The 14,350-nt window shown below is 41.8% G+C and overlaps 2 protein-coding genes across 3 annotated transcripts in view; one reads left to right on the top strand and one right to left on the bottom strand.

Annotated features, from left to right (window-relative positions):
* The first annotated feature begins 3,487 nt into the window (after nt 1–3,487).
* Nucleotides 3,488–5,519, top strand: nkx2.4b (NK2 homeobox 4b). Its single transcript, XM_069177472.1, is given in 3 exon segments — nt 3,488–4,201; nt 4,768–5,245; nt 5,247–5,519. Coding segments are annotated over 3 exon segments (1,179 nt in total). The 5' UTR covers nt 3,488–3,681; the 3' UTR covers nt 5,428–5,519.
* Nucleotides 5,520–5,949: 430 nt separating this feature from the next.
* The window catches only part of xrn2 (5'-3' exoribonuclease 2), a 35,050-nt gene continuing 26,649 nt past the window's right edge, over nt 5,950–14,350 (bottom strand). For both annotated transcript variants that reach the window (XM_069177470.1, XM_069177471.1), the window contains 3 exons: nt 9,707–9,767; nt 8,130–8,373; nt 5,950–6,652 (listed from right to left, as the gene is read on the bottom strand). In XM_069177470.1, the coding sequence (XP_069033571.1) occupies nt 6,590–6,652; nt 8,130–8,373; nt 9,707–9,767 (368 nt within the window). In that variant the 3' untranslated portion in view covers nt 5,950–6,589. The remainder of the gene's footprint in view (nt 6,653–8,129; nt 8,374–9,706; nt 9,768–14,350) is intronic.

Below are 14,350 nucleotides of genomic sequence, written 5' to 3'. Positions count from 1 at the left end.
TCAGATTTCACACAAGATTCAGAACTTTCTCCTCAAACACCCTCAGAAAACTGCAGTTTTAGTTTAATTTATACTGTCTTTGTTATTTTTATTCCCTGTAACGATGGTTTAAATAGTTTAAATGGTTTACATAGTTTAAATGGTTTAAATGGTTTAAATAGGTTAAATGGTGATCTGTGATCTGTAAAGACACTTCAGGTGTTTAAATCAAGAAGTGCTGAAACTTTCTCGACAGAAAACTTCCTGTAAACTCAATTCATTATTTCCACTTTGTGCTTTTTTTACATTTCACCACATTTCAGAGGGAAAAACTGCAATTTCTGTTTCACTGACTTCGTCATTTTTTAGCATCTAGTTACTTTAGTTTAATAAGTTTAACAAAAAAAACACGATACATTAAAAAATAAAATGTTAAATTTGATAACAAAATAAACAAGTTTTATTCACCCTCAGTCAGCTGGGATTAGCCCCGCCCCTCTGACTCGGCTCATCATAAAGACATCATAAATGGGTTAATTTTCTTACTGTATTAATCATCCGCTCACATTTCAAACCGAACAATAAAAAAAAGCCCTTTTACTTTTCTTACATTATTTTTGATGATAAAACTTTTACATACTTTTATTTTAGTGCAGAACTTTTACTTGAACTTATTTTGAAACTTTGATACTATTACTTTTAAAGAGAGTAAATATCTGAAGCGCTCTTAGAAAAGTCATAATTGGAATTAGTATTGTTATAGAATTTAATATATTGACATCTCATCTGATCTACATCAGACACATTAGAAGTCATTTTAGTAAATAATGAATAAAAAGTCTGTTCAGATGTAATTAATTCTCCATAAACTCGTTATGACAGGATCATTATTAGCACAAGTAAAAGTCTCACCAGAAACGTCAGAGCACCAGAGGCACCTTTACATCTGTTAGTGTATTTATTAAGAATTAAAAACAGCTTTCAGTGTATATATGTGAAATATTTTGACCTTAAATCACCTCAGACACACTAAACGTCATATATGATACTATAATATTTTCTAAAAGCCTCTCTTAGGTCAACATAAAGTTAATAAACAGTAGAATAGATACATTGTAGGTCAAAACCACCAAGTTTTACTGTATTTACCTTCAATATTTCGACCTTAAACGCATCATAAAACACCTCAGACACTTCAGAAGTCTTTGTGGAAATATTGTGATATTAGAACATTTTCTAAAAGCCTTTTTTAAAGTCAATAAAATGTAGAAAAAGTCATAAACCTGAGGAGCAAGGGCAACATGATGGCCTTGTATGTGTAGAGATGTTAATATTATTATCATGTTCATATATTATTAAGGGTTTAAAATGCCTTTCAATGTATTTAAATGCAATAAATTTACATTTAACTCGTCATAAACCTCTTAAAGTCAATAAACTTTAAAAAAAAAAAGAAAAAAAGATGTATGAGGATTAAAAACACATTAAAACTATTTCTGTGTTTTTAAACCATAGACATGTCATGACATCATATTACACAACATTATGATATCCTAACATTTTAAAAGTCATAGTTTAAGATCCAACAAAGTGATTAAAGTCGAACAGAAACACTAAAGGTAACTTTAGAGTACCAGATGAACCTTTAATTATGTCCATGTATATTTATTAAGAGTTAAAAATCGCCTTCCAGTGTTTTTACGTGAAATATTTTCACCTTGAACTCATCATAAACCTCCTCAGACACTTTAATCTTATGATATCATAACATTTACCAAAAGCCTCTTTTAGGTCAGTAATAGTAAAAATAAAAAGTAAAATAAAGACGTTATAAATCAGAAACTATTGAGCCCTGTGCAGAGGAAACATATTGTCGTTATGAATTTAACGTGACGTCAGAGAATATAATATTATAATTAATTCACCTTAAGCTGATTATAAATAAACAAAGACACATTATAAGTCCCTGTGGGATCATTAGAACAACACAGAGCCTTAAATAAGTTTCAATTAAATCTGTATAACAACGTATTGGAAGAATATCATAGAGATATAATCACATTAATAATTAATAATTAATAATAAAGTGACGATAAAGTGAACAGAAACATCTGTAAACACATCCGGTTACCTCTGACGACCCGCAGCAGCAGCAGCAGCAGCTCGGGGCCGGGATGAAGCTCCGGTCCGGTTGCCGGTGCCGGTGCCGGTCCCGGTCCCTCCTGCAGCGGTGCACCGGAGAGCAACACGCGCGTCCTGCCTCGCTTCTCAGGAAACTACAAAAAGGACGCGAAGTGACGTGACGCCGCAGGTCAGCAGGTGATTGGCTGCTCGGACTGAACGCGCACGTTTAAAGGTGGATTGTTGCTCGTTAAGGAGGAAACTGAAGAAGACGAGAGGCTGGAAATCTTTGAAACTCTGAGGAGGAAGAAGAGAGAAAAAGGCTGGAAATCTTTGAAACTCTGAGGAGGAAGAAGAGAGAAAAAGGCTGGAAATCTTCTGAAGTCTGAGTCAGAAAATCTGTAATTAAAGTCTGAACTCTGCAGCAAAAATAAAACTAAATCCACAGATTGAGGTCAGAGTTCGCCTTATATAAAAGGTTCAGATTTTTAAAAGTTTGTGTTTTTTATTTTCATTAATACAATATAAAAACAATTATTTAGTTTCTTCTGTGGCTCCAATTTTTATTTTGTCCAAATAGAAAATCAAGAAATTCACATTTAAAAAAAACAAAACCTTTTTCCACCAAATGATGAATTCAATTTAAATGAAATTAAACTTATCGACAAACACATTAAACAAAAGCTGCAACATTATCAAATTAATCATCATACATTAATAACAGAATTATTATTTATTTTTTATTATTATTAACGACTTTAAAGCACCAAAGAATGATTAAAATCTAAACACTATTACTAATAAATAGCCTTGTTCTGAATATATTTTATGATTTAGGTCAGAGCTGTAATATTTTATAAAATGCAGAAAAACAGAATAAAAAAGTAGAATATAAAAACAAACTTCAGTATCTGCAGGTTTCAGGCAGCTGATGATTATTTTCTGAACTTTATAATCTGCAACAACAACAAAAAAAACCAGCAGATTAGATTAATAACATTTAAATGAATAATAAAGTTAATTTACAGAATAAATAAGTTTGACAAACAGACTTTAACGTGTAAAATAATCAAATCAGAGTTTATGAAGGCTGAAGAACGAGTTCCTCTGAACAGTAAGATATGAAGCAGCTCAAACAGACATGAACTCATTTTATAGCTGAAGTGTTTCAAAGAGTCAAAAAGTCTCATCTGGAGGAAAATATCAGATTTGATCATCTTTTCAGTTCTTTATTAAATTAAAGGCTCTGAAGTATCTTTTTAATGAGATAAGAGACTTTATTAAAGAGAATCTTCAGAACCGGCGGCAGCACAAAGTAGGTCCAAACCATTCCCTCTGCTCACCTGTCATGCTGTCATTGTTGGCTGCTGTCCGCGTCGCTCCGCCCCCCCGCGCGGTCCGGCGGGATAAGGGCAACTGGTCTCCTCCTGCAGCCGATCAGCTGGACTTCTTCCCAGCGAGACACCAGAAGCAGGACGCCGGAGGGAGGGAGGGGGACACAGGCAGACAGCCCAGCACATCCAGCCAGAGGCAGCAGCGGACCGGACCGGACCGGACCGGAGGGCACGGTGGGGCCGAACCATGTCCTTGAGCCCAAGGCACTCCACCCCCTTCTCAGTGACTGACATTTTGAGCCCGATGGAGGACAGCTACCGCAGGTTCGGAGGGATGGAGCCCGCGGCGGGGTGCCTCGGAGCCCCGCTGGGGGCCTACCGGCAGCCGCAGGTCTCCCAGCCCGGTATGCATCACCAGCATCACCAGCATCACCAGCATCACCAGCAGCAGCAGCAGCAGCAGCAGCAGCAGCAGCAGCCGCCTCACCTCCACCACCATCACCACCACCACCATCATCACCACCTGTCCTCCTCCTCTTCATCATCCTCCTCCTCCTCTTCCTCAGCCACCGCAGCAGCAGCAGCCCTGGGCCCCCCAGGCGGGTCCTACCACGTGCCCCACGGGGTGCCGCAGTTCTCCGGAGCCGTCGGCGGGTTCTGCAACGGCGGCATCGGGAACGTGGGAGACCTGCCGTCCTACCAGGAGACGGTGCGAGGCGGCGGGGCGGCGGCGTGGTACAGCAACCCGGAGCCCCGGTACCCGACAAGTAAGGCCCGGTCCAGAGTTTGTGGAGGAGAGAAGTTTGTGAACTCTTTTATTTTGGTAGATTTTTGCTTGAACTCAAATTTAGATCTAAATTTTCCGCTATAATGTTAATTATTGTCTTTTTAAAACAGGCCTTAAAATAGTTTAATTTCCTGAGTTTATATTTCTGTAGTTATTTGAAATGTTCGTTGAGTCAAAAATAAACTTTTTAATAACTGAATTCTAATTAGTTGCAATTTTATTTGCCTTATTTTGACTTCAGTGTTGGTGATGCTCCATAATGACATTGATTGATTAAATAAAAATGTATTGGGCTCCATTTATTTAAAAATGATCCAGTTTTCCTTTGATCAAATTAAATTAATTTACCCTGCAAGAAGCTGCACTTTTCGCCTCTTGTCAATTTCTAATTTACTAAAGTTTCTATTGTTTTTGAAGGACCCGATATTAATAGAGGACCCCGTAGTTTGTTTATTCGTAAATAAGAATGTGATTTATGATGTTGACGCAATTTAATTGAACATTCCGATGATTGTTTCATGCAGTCTTGATGATTTTTCCTCCAAGTTTCCAGATTCATGGGCCCGTCCGCCGGGATGAACATGCCCGGGATGGTGGGCGGCCTGGCCGGGATGGACTCCGGCGCCAAGTCCATGGTGACGCTGCACGCGGCGCCGCGGAGGAAGCGGCGCGTGCTCTTCTCCCAGGCGCAGGTGTACGAGCTGGAGCGGCGCTTCAAGCAGCAGAAGTACCTGTCCGCCCCGGAGAGGGAGCACCTGGCCGGGCTCATCCACCTCACACCGAACCAGGTGAAGATCTGGTTCCAGAACCACCGGTACAAGCTGAAGCGGCAGTCCAAGGACAAGACCGTGCAGCAGCTGCAGCAGGACAGCGGTGGAGGAGGAGGACAGTGCACGACGACCCGCCGGTCCTCTTCCGTGTCCCCGGTCCTCTCCAAGAACGATAAGGGCTGCCGGACCGACTCCAGCGGCTCCACCCACACCGGGAACCGACAGAACGGCTCGGGTGAGGCCATGACGGCGACCCCCGCAGCAGCAGCAGCAGCAGGTGAACCAGCTGTCGTCCACGGAGGAGCTGGAGGATTTGTCCCCCAGCCCCCCGCTGGGACTGCACGCTCAGATCAACATGACGCAGACGGACGCGGCGCTCATCGAGTACACCAACAGCATGATCGGCTCCAACCTGCTGTACGGGAGGACTTGGTAGGATACCGAGAGCACCGGGCGCGGGAGCGGGCCTGCGGGGCGTCAGTCCCCGGATGGATTTCTGTTTTTGTCCCCGAGAACCGACTGCAGGACAAAAACAGGCACCAGATTGGTTTCTCTTTCCGTGCGTAAAGTTCTGGTTCCTTTACGCACGCAGGGACTCAAAAGACACGTCGTGTTTTTAAGCAATAAGCTGCAAAACTCAACGGAACATGTCGAGGCTCGAAGCTGAACTGAATGCTGATGATGATTTATTTCCTCCCGCCTCCACATGAACTATTTGTTACGTCTTCTTTGTAAATGACAGATATGACTGCTGCTGAAACAAAACACAGAAATCAAATTTTAGGAGATCCAGGATGATGCACTCTCCCCGCGTGCCCCCCAAACCCCCTTTCCACTTCCACGACTAAATTATTGCAGGTTTAACAAAGAGAAGCAATAGAAACCGGTCTGAAACACACAAGCGACGCTGCGCAGCTCGGAACCAACGAACGGAGAAATATTTTCAAATCCTCAAACATCGTTTGTTACAACTGATTTTAATGTTTCCAGTATTGAATAAATGATCGTTTCATTTTGGACAGTCAACGTTTCTTTCTGTGAACACTGAAGCAAAATTCAAGCAAAAAATGAGAGCAGATTTCGGGGTTTTTTTGGGAACAAAGAGTGAATCTCAGACATTTTTAATTGTAGCTAAAAAAAAAAAAAAAAAAAATCTAAATTAATCAAATATTCTTCAGGAATATTAACAACGTTTCATCTTGTAAGAAAAATTCAGTTTGGAGATTAAAAATAAGTGAATTTTGAATCGTTTTTTTCCCCTTTTTAAATCTAAGTGGGATTCTAATTTATTTTGAAAACCCATTTCCTGTCTGATGAATAGAACCCACACCATTGTTTTTCTTGCATTTCATTTACTACTTTTTTTTTTTCTTTTCTTCTTTTTTTTAAACATGAACCACTTCAGAGAGATTTCTCTGTTAGACCTGCTGCTTCTCATAAAAATCACAAATTACATCACAGTTTTCTCAAAATAAAACGAGAGAGAGAAAACAAATTGTACAAGACACTAAAATGAAGAAAATATGTCAGAAGATGACATTATGGTTCCCCTAAAAATAATCGCCCGTTCCATAAAATCCCAAAGTCCCACTTTGAGTTTAATTCCAGTTGTAGCGTCTGGATGGGGGAGGAGGAGGGTAACCTCGGCCGGCGCTGTAGGCCTGAGACACAAACAAACAAACAAACAAACATGCTTTTAAATTAATATTTTAAACAATTATAATCATCGAACAGTAAAACAAAATATTTAAAAAAAAGCAAATCCAAGTTTTCTGAATGTATTTGCAGAATTCAATTTATTCTATTTGGATCAGAGATTTAAATTAGCTGCAAATATTTCACTAATTATTTGCAAGTCAAATTAATATCCAGACATTTTTTTTTAATTTTATTAGAATTTATTATTCTTGTCCTGCTTTCATCAAAAGGATTTGGTTTCAAAATAAAGTTTTGGTAAAAATAATATTGAGTTTCATGACCCTGAAGTCTTAAAAAAAACCTCAACAACAATAATTTACATTTATTTTGAAAAATCTTAATTTAGAAAACAACCGAACAATAAATAAATAAAGTAAAAATAAAAATAAAAAAAAAAATCCCTTAATCTTTTTTGTACTGAAGAAATAATCCTGATTAAAACGATGGAGTTGTTTTTAAAGACCTGCTGCTGTTTGATTTTTAAACTGAATGAACTGAAGGTAAATGAGAAGATTTGTTTTTTTGTGCGAACTGTCCCTTTAATAGGTCAGCAGGCTTCAGGCTGAGACTTTAAACAGTTTATCTCTGTTAAACACTCAACTTCTTCTCCGTCCAGTTTGAAGAGAACAGGAAGTGTTTTTATTTTAAACTTGCTGAGGTCTTTGTTTGATTTCAGAATAAAAGCCTGATTTTAGAGTCAGTGAGGCTCCTGTTTCCTCATCAGGCCTGTTTGAAACTCTTTTAAAGTTCCAGATAAGAACGAATTAATGTCGACTCAAAATGTTCAGAGTGAAGAGTTTTCATTTTCAGGACTTTAAAAAATAAAATCAAAGGAGAATTTTTCAAATTTCCGATTAAGTATCTGAAAACTTTCGGAAAAAGAAAATCCTTTATTGCTTGTTTAAGTTGTTAATATTTGTTGGTTCCAGCTTCTTGGATGTGACGAGTTTTCTGTTTTCTTTTCATGTAAACTGTTTTAGTGTTTTAGATTTCACACATTTCTATGAAAGTGTTAAACCTTTTTTTTGTTTTACAATTTCTCTTTTTAAAATATATTTGAAAATAAAAATATGTAAACTACGCAGCGTAAATGAAGTTAAAAGTACCAGACTTCTACTACAGAGTTTAAAAGAGCCATTCAACATTTTTAGAGAATAAAAAACTAATTAAGACTAAAATCAACATTTAAAATCAAACAAAAACACTTCCTGAAATTTTAACCAAGTGGGAGCATCATCAGCCGTTAACAGCCAATCAGAGGCCTCGGTCTGTTTTTGTTTCACAGATCTGCCCATGAACAAAAACCTGATTTTGCTCACGAAACTTCAGTTCAACTTTCAGGAATAAAAACAAACCTGAACGTCTGAGGAGGAAACTTGTAGCCCCGCCCACATGTTCCTCAGAATAAAGCCAGGTCAGCTCGCCGGTTTAAACGTGTACCTGATGCTGCTGCCCACGGTTGTCCCGGCGATCGTCTCGCCGTTCTTGCCAGTCGTCGCGGCGGTTGTCGTAGCGCTGCTGGTAGCTGCCGGCCCCCGCCCCCGCGCCCGCGCCTCCTCGGTCGCGGCTGGCGTTCTGCTGGTAACTGGACTGCTGTGACTGCACGGCCCGGTCCCAGCCGTGACCGCCGCCGGCGCCGGCGCCGCCACCCCGGTACGACGGCTGCTGCTGCTGCTGCTGCTGCCTGCAGACAAACCGACCTGTCAGAGTCTCGAACACTTCATCAGTCAGGAAACACCAAACATCACTTCATCATCTCAGACTTTAACATCTGGAAGTTACAGATGTTTTAAAACCGTTCATTCTCCATCAAAGTGTGACGGCGCTGCTTCTTCTAATTCAACTCAAAACAGCTTTTAAACAGAAAAGTTCTCTATTTTAAATAATCTGTACTCGCTTTATTAAAGACTTTTATTTATTATTGATCTGATGAACATCTGAGCTTCACTATGGAAATATAAACACATCTCAAACTTCAGTATTTCATGTTTTAATACAAACACACACAAAAGGAAATGAATGAAATACTTAGTTAACAAAACTGATTTGCAACAGTTTTGATGATGATTATTTAAATAGTTCAAAATGTGTTTTTAAAAACTTCTCCAGAGAAACTTTGAACTGTTTTTGTGCTGTATTTGATTTCAAACTGGAAATCTTTTGCTTTTGGTTTGTTGGTCAAACAAAACATTTTAAAACATTTTCTGACTATTTATATATTAAATTAGTAGCTGATTGTTTTTAAATTTCTTCCAATGAAACTTGAAAAGTTTTTTCAGCCTTTTCATTAAAATTAGAACAAGAAGTTGAGGCGGATGGACGTTGGAGGATTTGCAGCCGGTCCTGGTTTGAACTTTGACCTCTCTAAGACGCCCTCGACTGCGTTTACGAGGGATGTGCAGCAGCTTCTCCTGAGAGGTGAGGACGAAATCCAACCAACCATATTCACACGCGGCTGAAATCATCCCTGAAATGAGGCGGCCGCACGGCGTCGGCGGGCCGAGCGGAGCGGCGTCGGTCCGGAGGAGATATTAAAGTCTCCGGTGAGGAACAATGAGGAGGAGAAGCTCCATCCCTCATTACTGAACCATGTCACGCTCCGGCCAGCGGCCGACTTAACCAGCGCTGGAATCCGTAATCCCTCCTCTCCAAGTTCCTCCCGGTCCCGTCCTGAGCCGCTAAAAGAAACTGTTTTCACTGGCGCTAATAACCAGTGACCTGCGCTGACACGGAGCCACAATGGGCCTGAAACGCTGAACCGGGAACCTGATTAGGACTCTGAGAGGTCTGGAGCTGGAATCAATAGGCGCTCTGCATTAGTGATGCCTCATTAAGTTGCACAAACCTCCTCCAGAGAAATCTGTTTCAGACAAATCTGAATCCGGCCGTGATGAAGCCCCGCCGAGCACACGGGCCCGGTCCACGCACACGTATGACCGAGGGCACACGGGAGGAAGTTGGAGGACTTTTTAGGAAGATTTCAGTGTTGGTGTTGAGGTGAACTCGGTGGGACTCACCTCGGGAAGGAGGGCTGGTGGAAGGAGGGCGGCGCTCCCATCAGACTGTTCTGCCTGGAATCTGCACACAACAAAAGACTGAGTGTGAAGTGGTTGTGCTGAGTTTGAGTGAGCAGAGACGTGAACAGCAACACGTCAGCAGCATGTTTCACTTCACTGTTTCTACGTGTGCTTCGATGTGAAGTCACGACTTCTGGGAAAACCAACAAAATGCACCAACACACCACTTTCATCGAGTTAAACTGCAACGAAACCCCAGAAAATCCTCCAGCTTGACTTTTTAAAAGCTGAACGCAGACGGATGTGACATTAAACATGGATGCTAATTAACCCAACACGTGCCGGCTTTAACCTCACGCATTAAAAAAAAGAGAAACACAGCTTCGTTTCTGTTATGGACACAGAATGAATCCGTTGTTATGAGGAAATTACGATTTTTTTTTTTTTTTTTTCAAACGTCGAATCAAGCCGAGAGGAGGAGGAGGAGGAAGAGGAGGAGGAGGAGAGACGAAGGCGAGGAGAGAGCGGGAGCGCTGCATTTGCATTTTTTGTTCAGAAAATGAAATAAGCATTCAGCCGGCAGCATTGTGGAGGGCTGAAGTACCCCGGGTCCATCGCTGCGAGCCCTTCACAAAGACACACTTAAAAAAAAAGAAAGAGGACGGCTTCTTCCAGATTCACTGTTGCCAAGGCGATGACCAGCTGCAAGTCGTGGTCTTGTTTGTTTATAGGGGCAGGCCTGCTGAGTGGCTGAGCCCGGGGCGGGTGAAAGGGGGGCCGTGAAAAGGACCCGGAGCCTCACGTTTACCAACCTGGAGGAGTCGCGGTGAAACCTGAGCGGCCGGTACGAGTCGAGTAGAACCGGAGACGATGTTCTGGATGAAGAGTGGACGTTCGATCTGAGCAGCGTGTTGATGTTTGTTTATGAACAGCTGCACCGTTTGATGTGTCATTTTACATATTTACACCTGAGTGATAAAAACACTCATCACATCACAGCAGCCTGAAACAGTCTGTTAGCAGGAGAGTGGAAATTCAGTTTCAGATCTATGTCACTAAAATACATGGAAATATGAAATATCATGTGTTTGTGTTGGTCTGGTATGAACCACTGTTAAACATGAGTGTATTTGAACTCTTTATAAAGTTGTTTTTACGTGCGTGGCTCCAACAGCTGATTATCTAAGCATGAGGAAATCACAGTTCAGATCTCCATTAGCTTTGTTTTGTTCATACTATTTTGATGCTATAAAGCTGCTGTACATTATGTGAATATGGAACGTTTCTTGTGAAATAACTGCCTGAACCCGACTGAAACCACAGCAGCAAAGTCCTCCAGAAACTTGGCTCACATTCATTCAAAATTCTATTAATTTAAGACTTTTAAACAAATAAAAAATGAGTATCATTAAATAAACAGTAAATGTATGTGGAGGTCTTTTTGTTGCGTCATCTTTCCTTGAACATGACGACGTTCACGTTTGTAATCAGTTGTTTTTTTTAATAATAAACCAAACCAATAAGGGACCAGTGGGCGTGGCTAAGTGCGATGACGTTGAATATAGGCTGCTGATTGGTTAAAAGCTGCTCCAGTACTTTCAAACTGAACGCAGGTTTAGGAGATTTTAGCGCTTCTTGAAAGTTGCCTCAAAATCGATGCTCACAACAGCGACCGCTCGCAGAACCTCTGATCTTTGAGTCAACTTTAATTAAACTCACTTATCGGCGAGTTTCCTTCTTTTGTGGAAAAACCGGCGATTGCAATATTGTAATATTAGTTTCCTGGAGGGGCCGACGTGCGTACGAAGTCACGTGAACACAAGAAGTGATTTGCAGATCCACAACAAATAAGTACCAATACCGCACCTCGAAATAACAAAGACACACACGCATATAACGCAAAGAGGTCTCTGCTGTAGTCCGCATACAGAAACAATAGGCAAATGTTAGCATGCTGACACGCTAAACTGAGGTGGTGATCGTTAGCTGTGATAGCGAGCAGATCAGCATTTGAACTTTTGAGTCTCCAAATCGTTGGAACCGACAAACGTCTGTAAATCCTCATTTAAATAAACAGGGAAAGAGACTTTAAAAAGATGCTGACGAGACGTTAACGAACTAAAGAATAAAAAACTGAAATAATCTGCGTCACCTGATAAACTCGAAGAAACTAAAACTAAAGTCCAGATTTCTCCGGTTCTCCGCTGACCACAGCAGAAAGCAGTAAAAACCCACATTTAGCCTCCAGCAGGCCGACTGCTGTTCACATCATCATTTAGTTTTCCTCATTCAGTTTTCATGTTTGATTATCTCCTCCACCAACAAACTTTAAGTGGACCACCCAGTCGGGCTCCAATTATAACGGCGGTTTTCTTTTTCTCATCACCGCGACGACTCAAAGGAGAGAATTACAAGTGGACACCTGTCAATCTCCTTAATTAACAATGATCTGAAAGTGTATAGACCTCCAGTCTGCGCCGCACAAAAGCCAACAAAGGATTAGGCTTTAAATCCTTAAAACACGCTGCGTCCGCTGTATTAACGGCGGATTACAACCGAGCTGAACAACTAAACGCCTCCTTTCAATCAGCGCAGCGACTCTTGGACTCAGATCGTCCAGCTCGTCCAGCTCGTCCAGCTCGTCCAACTCGCCCAGCAGCAGGACGCTAACTTCTCTGTGGACAAAGACGCTGCAGCCGCCGCTGCTGCTGATCCACAAACCGGGAATTCATCTCAGAAAAGAGCTGGAAACAAAAGACGTGAGGGCCCGAATCACAAGAGGAGTTTTCCTCTATTAAAAATATATCAATATATATATTAATGACATATCACAGGGACTCGCTGCTTTTCTATAGAAAATGACTTCAATAGTTTTCAGAACATAAACACAAGCGTTTGTGCAAGAACTCACGTTGATCTGATTTAATTCAGAAACGATTCAATAAACCTACAAAAATAAGTATGAATGTGTCAAAGACTAAAAACCGCAGGCACATTTTGTCCAAACTGAAAAAGCTGCTCTGCTCTTTTACTTCAGGCCTGAAACAACATGTAAAACTCAAACTCTTATCCTCCTGCGGTTTGTTGTGACGTGAACAACACTCGGCCGCTCTGCAGCAAACAGCGTGAATGAAAATGAATGAATCTGTTAGAAGCGTCTGATGTTTCATTTTAAAGCTGCATCTCTAACATCTAACTGTGGCTTCAGATTTCAACTTTTAAGAAGATCCAATGTTTTTTCTTTGGACATAATGAAGCTTTTTATGACGATCCGGAGAACAAACCACATGAACGTGGTGAGTTCAGGTTCCTCTGAAGTGTTGGAGGAGTTCGGCTGCAGGATCAAACCGTGACTCCGCCGCCCCGGTTAAAACTCGGTGTCACGACAATAATGGCCTCCAGCAGCGCGCCGCCGGTCACAAAGGCCGGCGGCGCGCTGCAGAGGCAGCGTGTTGACACATCACCGCAGGAGGTAGCAGCGCCGTCAAAGGGGAAGTTAACTTTGGTTTCAACCCTCTTCACACACCCAATCAAACGGGATCCCCCCGGATGCTTTTATCACAGGGGGCCACTGTGTCCAGCGGAGCCACTCCACAGTCTCATTACCGGCCCGGGGCTCCCGCAACACTAATCATCAGCCAACAACAACAACAAAAAAACATCACAAAAGCGGTGATTACTGGCCGAGCCGACGACGGCCCTGAGAACCTGTGATGTGGACAAAAGCCAGCCTCCGGCCTCCTCGTCCGGATAATCACATCCTGAGTTAAAGCCGCTCCACATTCAGCCCACTTTACACCTTCAACGTTAAACACAATCACAAACGTTCAAATCTGTGCCGTCGGATTTCAGACCAGAACTCAGCATCCAGAAAAAGAGTCAAAGGTTCAGAGCTTCAGCAGAACATCTGCACAAATCTGATTTCATAGAAACACAGATCTGCTTCAGATGATGTCATAACATCATCCTGAGGCTGCAGGTTCACAACCCTTCCCTTTTATTCAAATAATAACTTCTCCATCAAACACACAGATTTCAAAACAGAACGTCCTAATTGTGAAGTTTATCAGTGAGAAGGAGCGTCAGAGATCAGGGAGGCGCCGCCGCAATCCGGAGGAGCCAGAAGCTCCATTTGCATCAAGTGGCACCAGAATATCCGCGACTCCCCCGCACGCCATCAGCGGCCAGATGAGATTATTCATCTACTTGCAAATTGGCACATCAAAGTCCAACTGGAGGAGCGCTGGCGGAGGAGCGCGGGGCCGAGGCCGAGGCCGAGGCCGTGATTAGCAGCCAGTCGCTGCCTCCACGTGTGACGAGTCGCTCAAGCGTCCCTCGTGTCACCGACAAAAGGGAACTATTTAATCATATAAGACAATTATTGGTGCCTCGCTGTCAGCTGGGCGGCGGTGTCCAATTTCCTCTCAGAGAAACAATGACAATGTCTGATTTACATGGAAAGTAATTAGTTAATGAATAAATTAAAGGATGTCGAATGTTCACAGCTGCTTTTCTGTTCGTCTTCAGGGCTGAAGATCGACTTCGTTTTGGTTTCTGAGAAAGTTTTGGACATTTTGTACAATTAATCCATAAATTCAGAATATAAATGATCCTGCTCTGTTTCTGTTTACTTCTGTGTTCCAT

Source organism: Embiotoca jacksoni, unplaced genomic scaffold (assembly GCF_022577435.1).
Source record: "Embiotoca jacksoni isolate LCO1_2020_lvr unplaced genomic scaffold, fEmbJac1.0.p SCAF_73, whole genome shotgun sequence".
Lineage (NCBI taxonomy): Eukaryota > Metazoa > Chordata > Actinopteri > Embiotocidae > Embiotoca > Embiotoca jacksoni.
Note: the sequence above shows the minus strand (reverse complement) of the source record. Positions and strands in the feature narration are given on the sequence as shown.